The 12,324-nt window shown below is 39.6% G+C and overlaps 1 protein-coding gene across 2 annotated transcripts; it reads left to right on the forward strand.

Moving 5' to 3' along the window:
• The first annotated feature begins 2,976 nt into the window (after window positions 1–2,976).
• Window positions 2,977–12,236, forward strand: LOC308131040 (sorting nexin-4-like). Of its 2 annotated transcripts, none has more exons than XM_080497598.1 (14): window positions 2,977–3,097; window positions 3,702–3,864; window positions 4,492–4,633; window positions 4,724–4,873; window positions 5,218–5,265; window positions 5,694–5,749; window positions 6,028–6,100; window positions 6,512–6,573; window positions 7,530–7,595; window positions 7,767–7,856; window positions 9,067–9,166; window positions 9,974–10,119; window positions 10,382–10,496; window positions 10,624–12,236. In XM_080497598.1, the coding sequence occupies exons 2-14, from the start codon at window positions 3,740–3,742 to the stop codon at window positions 10,669–10,671; spliced, it is 1,221 nt and encodes a 406-aa protein (XP_080353724.1). In that variant the 5' UTR covers window positions 2,977–3,097; window positions 3,702–3,739; the 3' UTR covers window positions 10,672–12,236. The 2 variants fall into 2 exon arrangements, with proteins under 2 accessions (XP_080353724.1, XP_080353723.1); XM_080497597.1 differs by having other exon boundaries at window positions 2,992–3,097; window positions 3,740–3,864.
• The last annotated feature ends 88 nt before the right edge of the window (window positions 12,237–12,324 follow it).

The following is a 12,324-nucleotide window of genomic DNA, read 5'->3' on the forward strand; positions in this document are numbered from 1 at the left end:
GCATACCGCATCCCTCTCATTTAGATCTGAGCCCACAACCATCTACAAAATAGGAGAAAGACTAAATGATATCACCACATTGAGGAAATTCATCGTGCATGCTATCTAGTTCAAATTTTAGTTGCTGATCCAACTGCTACTACTACCGCCACCACCGCCTCCTCAAATAATAAAGCTATTATTGCAAAAGCCGCCATTCACTCACGTTCCAAATGAACATGTATCATAATGTTTGTTCCTTCCTCTGGGACCATTGTTAAAGCAGTCTGTCAGCTATTGTATTATGCAGTTAATATTCCATTATATACTAATTAGATATCTATGCATAGAGGGAAGCATATTGAAAATTATTATCGTGCACATTTTTATGATCAATATTCCTCCCAAAATGAGCAAAATCAAATCTAAAAGGAAGCATTTGGGGTAAAATAATTGGAAACGTTATGCCTGATCACAATCTCACCAGCAGATGGCAGTCTTGACAAAGAAAAGTGTGTAAGTTCAAACTCGTGCCAGTCCGGGGTAATGAGTTCAATGGAGAGAAGCGTGGCTTCATGGGGATTTTTTTTTTTTTTTTTTTTTTTTTTTTTAACCTTGGGTCGCTGTGCTGCTTTGAATGTGCATCAAATATGACGGACAAGCATATTCATTCTGTGACTTTTGCGTTGTGTCAAGAGTTATTGTTGACCCAGGGACAAACATCAGTCACACTTTATTAAAATACAAGAAAATAAAATCATTGAAAAACAAGAATGATCTGTTTATATCTATCCGCATGGCATGTGAAATAAAAATAGAAGAAGAAAAATTTACAAAACTGATCATTTTGGCTTCCTGTTAAAACAAAAGGCATCTGTTCTACGAAAAAACATGTTTAAAAAACCCACAGATAGGCTACTGTATTTTTTAATTTCTATGACATTTAAGATAGAGCGGTGATGAGGGTTCACACAACATAATGCAAATGGCCCTTTGTTTTGAGTGTGGATTTTCTCCAGGCGTGGGTTGCCTCGAGGTACTCTAGTTTCCTTCCACAGTCCAAAAACATTCGCATGAGGCCAATTGTTCATGTGTTCAAGGTTCATTGTTGACGAGAGCACAGGTGTGAATGTGTATGTATGATTGTCTCTCTGTTTGCTCTGTGACCGGCTGTGACTGGTCCAGGTTGTACACTCTTTGACCCTCATCCAGGTAAAGCAGGATAGACAATGAATTGGGTTTAATAGATGTTCTTCTTTGTCATCCCTTTCCGATCAGGCATCTGTACATGTGTTTAAATATATATACATAACTACTAAATTCAGAAATTTAAAAAACCTATTAGAAAATCCTCTGATAGAATCTTTCTATTTCAAGATTGTATGTTCTCCCTGAACATACAATCTGTGTGTGTGTGTGTGTGTATTGTTTATTTTCTCCAGATATTGTGATTTACCCTCATTATCCACACATAACCTTGACATTAACTGGTGACCCTAAGTTGACAAGGTGTGCAAATTTGAGTCTGTGATTGTTTGTCTCTTTGTGTTTGTGATGTTCTGACACTGGGCTCATAGTGAGACAGCTGTGGAGCCAAGTGCTGTGTGGAGTTTTGTATGTTATCCCTGTGATTGTGTGAGGTTTCTCCAGTCACTCTGTTTTCTTTCCCCACACAGCAAGAATATGCATTTGAGGCTCTATTGGGCATAGGTGTGGGTGTTAGTGTCTGTTTTAATGTGTTTGCACTGTGATGGCTGAGTATACCTTTCTTTGCACATTTTCTGCTGAGATCAGATTAGCAACCAGTGACCTTTAAATGGATAAAGGAACAAGATAGATGGATTTAAGAGCAAACCCTTGCTTTGAGTATTTCAGTTTGTGTGGAATAAATTTGAATCTATAATAGTTCTAAGTATAAAGTGGTGGTTTGAAACTGACTTTGTCGAAAATTAACTTTTCCAATGCATCAAAATTTTTCAAGATACAGCTGTATTTGAATTATACTTCATTAGGTGATGGCAAATATATTTATTTACATTAAAGTATTTATGCTTAGCTTTATGATACACTTCAAGACAGTTATTTTTTTATTGTTTATTATTGAAACAGGAATATCAAAAATGCAAAAAGGGTCACTTACTTTTTCGTAACTACTTCCATCCATCCATCCATCCAAAGAGAGACAACCACACACACTTATATTCACACCTTAGCGGCCATGAGGCAATTTATGGTGAATTAACCTCACATGCATGTTTTTGGACTGTGGGAGGAAACTGGAGTACCTGGGGGAAACCCATACAGGGAGAACATGCAAACTCCACACAGAAAAGCCCTGGCATTTGAACTCAGACTTTCTTCCTGTGTGGCAAGACTGCTAATCACTGCTCTACTGTGCAGCCCATAATGTTATTATATTTTGTTGTATTGTTTGTCATTTTAAATCATTTCATTTTTTTCCTATTTATTTTATTCTATATGTTTACGTTGTGTCACTTGATGTATTTCATTTCATCTAGATTTATTGTGATTGATTTGAAATCATTGCCATTTGATTTACTTTACTTGAATGAAATTTAATATTTTTATTTGATTTAAGTTAATATTTGTTTTTTTTAACTCATTTAATTATGTTTACATACATTGTATGATATTTTGTCTTATATTTAAAATTTTGATTTAAAGTAATATTTTTCTTTTTTTGTGTTTTTTAATTAAAAAATATTCAAATGTATTTTATTTAATCTTTTTTATTCTTTTTTTTTGTCCTATACCTGTTGCCTCGATTTTAATTTTGATTTAAATGGACTTTATTTGATTTAATTTTATACATTTTTTGTTACATTTTTTTATTATCTATTTTATTTTGATTTTAAATCATTTTACATCTGCGTGTGCCGGTTCCAGCTGTTGGCGTCTGCAGCCTGTTTGGCGCATGCGCAGAGTGCCGTCCTCCGCTCAGCTGACATCAGCTCCTCTCGCTGCTCACACACACACGCACATACATACACACACACTGGGAGGAACTATGGCAGACTCTGGAAGTAGCGAAGAAGTGGCAGTGATCGGTAACACCGATCTCACCTCTACGGAATCAGAAAACAACATCATAAACACGGTACATGTCGTTCGGGAGACATGTTTGAGTGTCTCGAGGCTTGTTTCAGTGGTAGAAACCTTCCTAACGTCGGCCTATCGTCAGCGAGGTGGACGTCTGGCCAACAGATAGCAACACGGAGACTTTTAGCTGCTTTACAAAAGCTGTCGCAGTTTTATTATACTTGCTGTGACTTGTTAAATCTACCTGCAGGGGCTGAGGTTTAACGCTGGAACAGAGAAATCACCCAAAGTATTTGTCGCTATTATTGTTGAAACTACTTTGCAAACTTTAGTCCAAACATTAGCCAGCTAATTAGCAAGTCCTGAAGCTAAAGCCAAATGTCGTTTCCTGTAAAGTTTCCTCAATTCTGCCGCTGTTTTGCAAACGATCTGCGTTATGGGTTGTGAGAAGGGACAAAGTACAGACATTGTGGTAATGATTTCTCTGATTTCAGCTGGTACTTGAAGTGTGTCGTGCTCTGCTCTGGTAAAGAACCGCTGTCATACGTTTCCTCAGTGACTAATCAGGCGTCAGTGATCAACTGTAGTCATTCATTCATCTTGTCCCTCAAACTCCAACGTAATCTCTGTTTGCTACCTAACGCTGATTCTTTCTCCTCTAGTTTTGTCTCATCCTTAGTGTTCACTCTGATCTTCTCAGATGATGGAAAAGGGGACGGCTCTGTTGAGAAAAATGGAGATAAATGTGGCAGAGGCGGAGAAGAGAACGGGGAAGAACACGGTTAACATGCAAGAAACGTACACTGTCTACCTCATCGAAACACGGTGAGAAATGGAAATTGAGCACGTGCCTCTCTTTACCCTATTCCACCTCATAGACTACTGAATGTCAAGTCACAATAAAACAACAGGGAAACTAAAAGGTATGAGTCCACCCCCCCTACAGTTCAATTGAATCAGCTTACAGTAATTAGTTCATGTAGTTGCTAAAAAAGAAAAAAAAAAACTGATTCAATTTGAGGTGCAGCGACTGCTGTTTGTTCTAAAAGAAAAGTGCCTTTTTGTATTTATTGTGCTCTAAACCTTGATCTGCAGCCACGTTCTGCATATAGAACATTGAAGGCAGTCAGTCACTTGGCAGACACTTAACAATAATAAAACCTCATTACATGAGGCAAGGTCAAGGAGCAGAATAGCTTGCATTAATCACTGCGTTACATTTTAGACTTCTCAGATGAAGCTGTATTCATTCAGCTGGCACTCGAACAGCATTCTCAGTTCTAGTCTGCCTTTTGCCTGATTGTCTTTTGTAAGACATTCTCTGACATTGTATAATTCAGATTTAAGACGTCACTTGTTGCTGCTCTTTGGCCTCCATCTGCTTTAGATATGAGCACTACTTGCCTGTAAAACCTGTGAAATAATGTCTTGTTTTCACCTTTCTATACGCAGACCAGCTGAAACAGTCCCAGAGGGAGGAACACCAGCGGCACCTGACACTTTGTGGAGACGCTACAGTGAGTTTGAGCTGCTTAGAACATACCTCTTGGTCACCTATCCATACACCATTGTCCCTCCGCTGCCAGAGAAAAGGGTGAGTAATAAATGCTTGAAAACCAATTTATTGATTTAATTATCTTTTCACTGTAGACAAGCATGTCTTCTTTATCGCTGTCTCATTTAGGCTGAGTTTGTGTGGCACAAGCTCTCAGCAGACAACCTGGACCCAGACTTCGTCGAGCGACGGAGAGTCGGCCTGGAAAACTTCCTGCTGCGTGTCGCGTCGCATCCCGTCCTTTCCAACGACAAGATTTTCTTCCTCTTTCTCACAGAGGTGAGCCAACAAAACAAGGGTCACATATGGCCTCTTTGAAGTTTCCTGCTATACACAGCAGCATACATGCACATAAACCGCATGGCAGATTTTACACTCGGTGGAGGATTGCACCACGGAAGAACAAACGAGGCGACCTGTCCCGACAGAATTCAGACAAACAACCTGGAACAATGACACACAGCTTGTTTTTCTTGTCAAATAGAAATTGTTTGTGCAGTCGTTTTCTTTGCATTGATCTTAGCCTTTAGCACATTTCACTGGAGCTCAGCTGCTTTTTGTGTTTTCTAAGTGTCAACTCAATTTATTTATTTTTTTTACACATTTGACTTGTTTGTCCTCAGGAAAAGGGGTGGAGAGAGGCAGTTCTGGAGACGGGTTTTCAAGACAAGGTCGGTGTCTTTACGCAATACACTCGGGCCGCCCACATGAGAAAACCATTTCACGTAAACGCACCGTTTTTGGCCGATCACCCACACTGGGCAACGTTTTATGAGCCCGAAAATTGTTTTTCTTTCAACATTGTTCCCGGAGCGGGGAAGTTCTAAAAGCCCGGCTCTGCTTTGAGATGTGGACGACAAAGACAGCGTGCATCTGCGACTATGCCACAGACGAATGGGAAACTGACAATAAAAATCCTTAAATTGTTTTCTAAAAACGTTAATATTCACTCAGGATATTAATGCTACCGTGCACATCGGACTTGTTTTATGTTATCAGATTGATTGTCAGAAGTACTGCTTCATAAATGTTCCTGTAATATGAATTTTCTTTGCTGTCATATGGAAAATATTGGCCTTTTTGTCCCCCCCAATGCCAGGCTGACTCCAGATTAAAGTCTTTGAGTGCCATGTTCAGAGTGAAAAACCCTGACAAGTAAGTGCAAAACGGATGTTGTTTCGTTCCATCAGAATTCAAGGCGATTAGATATTTTGCTACTGTGTTTACAAGTCACCATCATGAGTGTTTATAAGAAATGCTTTTTGCCTCGACGAAATAAAATATGACGGTAGATTTAAAACTTGAGGATATTTGTAATCACCTAAAATAAATGTACAGCCACACTAAACAGAAAACAAACGCCTAATATGAGTGATGCATGCACATGACTTAAGTAATTGTAAATTATTTGTTGTTGTTGTTGTTTTCTCCAGGCGATTCACAGCATTGAAACAGTACAGTGATGAGCTGAACACTGTCATCTCTCAGTTACTCAGGGTGCGAGCGGTGAGTTTTCCTGTGTGTCCATACACACTTAGATTTTATTCTAAGGATTGATTAGATTGTTTTTGCATAATAAAAGCATCTGTTTCTACAGACACAAAACAGCTTTCTGTTTTTTTTCATTTTTTACTTGCTTTATCAGACATTCTCCATTTTTGCAAGCACCTGCTCACATTTCTATATATATATATTGCACCATCTCAAAATGACAGGGGTAATATCAGAATGCTGTGTAGGTTGATTGTCAGTGTAGATAAAAAGAATTGCACGCTTCTCGCATGAGGCGAAAATTGTTTTGAGGAAACGGTCATATCAGACCTATCACCTGAGGGGCTCTAAACAGCGGTGCATTTAATTTAGAAGCCAGTGTGTGGTGGAAGATTGATTTGTTTGCTCTTTTTTTTTTTTTTCCAGCGAGTGGCAGACAGACTCTACGGCGTTTACAAGGTCCACGGTAACTACGGCAGGGTTTTCAGGTGAGGAAGACTGCGTTCCCTCCACTGAGCTCCCACCTTTCATTCAATCCACAAGAATACATCTTGGTTGAACTTTATGCAGCTCATACAGCTATCGTGCATTAATCGACAGTACTGAGTCACTCTATTTTTTTTAACAAATGGAAAGCATCCATTGTATCCAACTTCAGGCCACAGTTTGCTGGAGCTGATTCCAGTGACTTATGGGTGAAGGCACTGGGCAGGTTGACAAACAGAGACAGACATTAAAACTCTCACATTCATAACTATAGGGGATTTAGGGTTAGTAATTAAATTCACATTCATGTTTTTGGACAGTGGGAGGAAACCACATCACCTTAATTTACCTAAACACATGCAGAACATGCAAATCCCACACAGAAAGGCCAGAAATCAAACTTATGACATTATTCCGATAAGAATGTGCTAACCACTACACTGATACACAGAAGTAAACTCTTTAATACATAATCATCTTATTTCTCCAAAAAGGGATTCCAATGTCCTGAAACTTGTGTTGGGGCTGAAAGGTAGCACCTCTTGAAAATCCACAGGGAGAACATGCAGCCCACACATAAAGTCTGGATTGAAACCACACTGTGAGGATAGAATATGAAGTGCTACCTTGTCCCTTTGGCCTTATTAACATTGTTTTCTTTTATGGGCTTATGGGTTTTTTTTTTTGAAATTGAAGGAATAGTTCATATTGTACTTTTAACAAGCCAACAAGGGAAATAAAACCGTAGTTGCTGCATGTCTTCCATCCTATTAAGCCACCTCGTATTTTGCGTCACTTTAACTTCAGTAAAAAAAAAAAAACGTATTAATACATTGCATCACTTTTGGAGATGGCGTGTTTTGTTCGTTAACCTGCGAAAATCCTGTTTTTGCTCGGATACGGAGTGTATGAGTTTCTCGACTGGAAGTTCTTAATTCCTGTATTTTTATGTTTGCAGTGAGTGGAGTGCGATAGAAAAAGAGATGGGAGATGGATTGCAGAGCGCTGGCCACCACATGGATACGTAGGTTGAGTTTCGTTTTAGTGAAGCGACACTTCAGTCCTACACTCGTACTCATGCTAAAGCATGAGTACGAGTGTAGGACCCTTTAATGTAAAGGACCCTTGTCTCCTGAAGAAATGAGGCAGTTAACGACTGTTTGTCTATAATGTGACTTTCTGTGTGCCTGTCCAGGTATGCCGCTTCAATTGATGACATTTTGGAGGAGGAAGAGCACTATGCAGACCAACTGAAGGAATACCTCTTTTACACTGACGCTGTGAGGTAATCTACTTGTATAATGTTTGAATTAAAGAATCTTACCAAATGTGCCAATTATATCTATTTGTCAAAACACCATACAATTCCCAATAGAAGAGCACATCCCCTGTTCCACAGATGTGAAGCATGAAGAAAGAACAGACTTCAGTAATTGGGGGGCCTCCCATGGAAAAGAAATTAATGGAAAAAAAAAAAAAGAATACTTTAAAAGCTGCATTCTAATGCATTGTGAACTACTAAATTCTACATTGTGACGTGGTAAATTGTAGGACCAGTTGTTTGTTTGTGTGTGTGTGTATGTGTTACAAAATTAAGTTTTACTACAGGTACCACATACAGTCCAGTTTCATCGACTGGCACACCGACTGGTCGCCATAATAACCTTTAAATTTACTCATGAAAGGTTTGCTTTGTTGTGCCCCCAGTGGACATGATGAAATGGTCTATCATTTTGTAAGACGTTCGTACTGAAATTGGCTACAATCTCAAACGTGAAGTCAATTTTAACGAAACGTTCAAAATACAGAGAAACGTCAAAACCAAAAACTCCTATAAATCCTAATAACACCTTGCTTGGTGGTTTGTGGGGCTGGATTGGACACTTTTACCGGCCAGTTTTGGCCCCCGGGCCTTATGTTTAACTCCCTGGTTTAAAGTGATAATGAATCTTAAGAGGCGTCCCGGTGCAACGTGGCACTGCGTGGCAGACTGTCCGCTCATTAACGTGTGTTGACAGTTTAATCCTCTCTGTGCATGACCATTTGTCTTCTCAGTACAGGGTGTCCGCTCTTATCGGGTCCACTCCTCCAAGGTTCTACAGTACATAGATTTTAGATGGCTTTGAGCAAGCTGTGCATAATTTTTTTTTTTTTTTTTTTTTTTTTTTTTTCTGGCTTCTTTTTCGAAAATTGACCGTCCAAATGACGGCCAGATGGCTCACCGCCTAAAACTATGCATGTGTCCTATAGACCCCCGTGGTTTGCACTCACGCACTGCGCGTCTATTGGGAACTATATAGTACATTATATTGTAATGATAAATAAATTCTTATTTTCCTTTGGACAAATATGAACCTTATAGCAATATTGCACATAAGCATTTATATGTCCATCCCATGAGATTTTGTTTGGCAGAAGCGTGGACGTATTCTTATGTAACAGGATGTTTTTTACAGTAAGTCTCAAGCAGTGTGTGTGTGTGTGTGTGAATTCAGGTCGGTTTGCCGGAAACATGACTTGATCCAGTATGAGCTGGAGATGGCAGTTCAGGACCTCGCCCATAAGAAACAACAAAAAGAAGAGATGGAAACTGGGGTAAAACACAATGATGAGCTCTTTCACTCCCTCGCTCTCACAAGGTTGCAGGTTCAGTTATCCTCCTCCTCCTGTCTATATGTCAAAGTGTCTTTAAGCACCATACTGAAGCCCAAAGTGTTCCCAATGGAGGGCTTGAACCAGTGGAAGTGCTTTATAAGTGAAATCCATTTACCATTTAATTGCTGTTTAATGTTCTGCACTTAATTATCCCATTCAGAGTCACATGGCGCTGAAGCCAATCCCAGCAGACATCGGGTAATGCCAGTTGTAATTGAAAGAATAAATAAATAAATGGATTAAAAATATATATAACAGGTCAGCAGTCTGTCACAGGACAAACATGAGTCACTTATTAACCTCAAATGCTTGTTTTGGGACTGTGGGCAAAGACATATTCACATTCACGTGTAGTCTTGAACTGTCCTAACTGCTGTGGTTTTGCTCTAAATGTAATTTACCTTTTTAATTATTTTCTTTTTACACTTCCAGTTCTAAAAATGTGTTTTCACTGAAAACATTTGGCTTTTATCCTCCACCCATTTCTCCTCACAAAATAAAAGGAACAAATCATGCTGGCAAAACACCCCCCCCCTCCCCTCCACTCCTGACCATCTCAGTATTTCCTGCTGCTACGTCCCACCCACACCTCTCTGGCGCCCCCCAGTGGAGGCCCTCCACATGCCGCACAAAAACAGTGAAAGCTCTAAAGTGCATCGCTTTTAAGATGTTTCTTTATGGAAGCAATTTTGAATGAGATAATTGATGTTTTGTTCATATATGGGTGTGTTTTTTGTGTGAATGCAGACGGTGCGGATCTTTTCCCTTAAGGGAATGACCAGTAAGCTCTTTGGCCAGGACAGCCAGGAGCAGAGGGAGAGCAGGTTGGCCGCCCTTGAGCAGAGTATCCAGGAGGGACGGGAAGTGGTCAAAGAGAAGAACACTGAGTGCCAGTGAGACCAACCTTTCTTTTCTTGGTCCCCTGGTCTCTCCTTTTAAAGTTTAAATGCTTTGTTTTCAAGTCAAAACCTGCAAGTTTATGTGGAAATCTTGGAAATCAAAGAAGTCCGTCTCTTTTTTTAAAAGCTCATAAATGATTAAGAAACTAACCAGGCTCTGCATTGTATTAGTTTGTTCCTCTTCTACCTTGAGTTTTTATTTTCCCTTTCACACAAAGTGACCAACAGTATCGTGTTTATGTGATTGTGTCATCAGAGAGTTTGTGCGGACAGCGTGGGATGACATCGAACGCTTTAAGGAGCAGAAGGACAAAGATTTGCGCGAAGCTCTGATCAGCTATGCCATTATGCAAATCAGCATGTGTAAGAAGGTGGGGATTTTTGTGTTTCGCTTCCCGAGTTTGTGTGTGTGTTTGTACACTTGTGTTTACATAAGATCTGGTCCTTTTTACACTGTGAAAGTCACTCCTCTTCTCCACCGTTCATCCACTCTTCCAGGGAATCCAGGTGTGGTCCAACGCCAAAGAGTGTTTCAACAAAATGTGAGCCACTTGCCGAACCGGCTCGCACCACTGCACCCAGACAGTCACTAGGATTTTAAAGACTTGGACCATCGACTGTTTGGTCTACCAAAGCCATGTGGTGGAAGGATGGGAGCCCACCTATGCTGCCTACATCCTGTTTGCTCTGCTAGATTGAAGCTACTGAAAATAATTGTCTCATCCGTCTTTTCCTTTCTCTGTCTCTCTCTTCCTCTCTCTCTCTCTCACACACACACAGAAACACTTAGAAAAAAAGTAGATATACAGAGCTGTCTTTTTGTTTTCAGTTGCCTTAACATTTCCATATCCTTGACATTCTGTGTATGAAAACACCATTCAAGCAGACGACACAAAAACCTTCAGTGTTCATCCTCGCATGTGACAATGCACAACAGCCCCCGCGCTGTGTGATCGTTTCACAATGGGAACAAGTGCAAATTGTTTGCCGCCAATATTTATTCCTTTTCCTCCCCGTATACAGCAGGCGGTTACTGAAGGTTTTTTAGTCGTAACGGGGCAGACATCTTCATCACGGGGTCAATAAACTTAAACAAACTGCTGCTCTGCAAGATTTCTGAGATAATTGTTCTCGCAGGCAGGTTTGTCACGGACTGTAAGGTCTTCACAAACAATACTGATAAAAGACTGGATGGAAGTAATTTTTTTCAAATGATCAGTTTCAGGACCATCTTTAATTTTGAATACTGTCATCATTCCAACGTGTCTCAAATGTTTCAGAAAATATTAAGTTGTTAAAAGAAAAGTACTTAAAAGCCCCATTCAGATAAAAAATGAGCTGTTTTGTGCAAAGAATGCACTTCATAAAGCCACTGCATTTTTTAATTAATTTTTTTACCCTTTTTTCATTTTCATAGTTGGCTACTATACATCATACATCATATGAACGTGAGTCTTTATTGTTAATGACCAGAATCTGACCAAAGTACTGGAACATAAGTGCATTTATGGAACAGCTGACGTGGAGAAATACTGACCTCCTTTATTGGTTTTATGCTCTCAGAGGAGACGAATGTCTAAACTGTAGTCAGTTATGTCCCGCCCCATGTGGATGCATTTTTCTATTCCCTCAGAGACATCCATGGCCCATCATCCGAACTGTACATTTTGAAGGCGATTCAAATCCTGGCGTTTCTTTGCTCTCAGCTTTTCCCGCTTTGACACCGACGTTCATTTTGTTTGCTCTCTGCCTTTCCTGTCAATGTGCCTCTTTCAGTGTCGTGACGTTCGCCAATGTGACTTTAAAACAGCCCTCAGGTCAGTGTCAAAAATAAGAAAATATGTACTAAATTGTGGAAACTCTTGATGGAGCTTCACGGTTCACACAACTGATGCAATGCACTCGTTTTTCTGTCTCTATTGTTTCAATTCTGCTCAAAATGTTTCTGAACCAATCAGACATCGGAATGCTGTGCTGTGATCGGCAAATCCTGTCAAATTGAAGTTTCATGTGTGTTTTTATAATCTGTCAAATATAATCATTTTGTTAAGACACTAATATACTTTTTTTTTAAGTGTTTACTTGCATTTTTATATGCCAAATAAAATGCAGAGGAATGAAAAATGTAGTGATATGGGGTCTTTTTGTTGTGTCTGCTGGTTATATTCCATTTTGTCAGTGTTTGTTGCTAAAAGAAAA

Source organism: Blennius ocellaris (assembly GCF_963422515.1).
Source record: "Blennius ocellaris genome assembly, chromosome: 6".
Lineage (NCBI taxonomy): Eukaryota > Metazoa > Chordata > Actinopteri > Blenniiformes > Blenniidae > Blennius > Blennius ocellaris.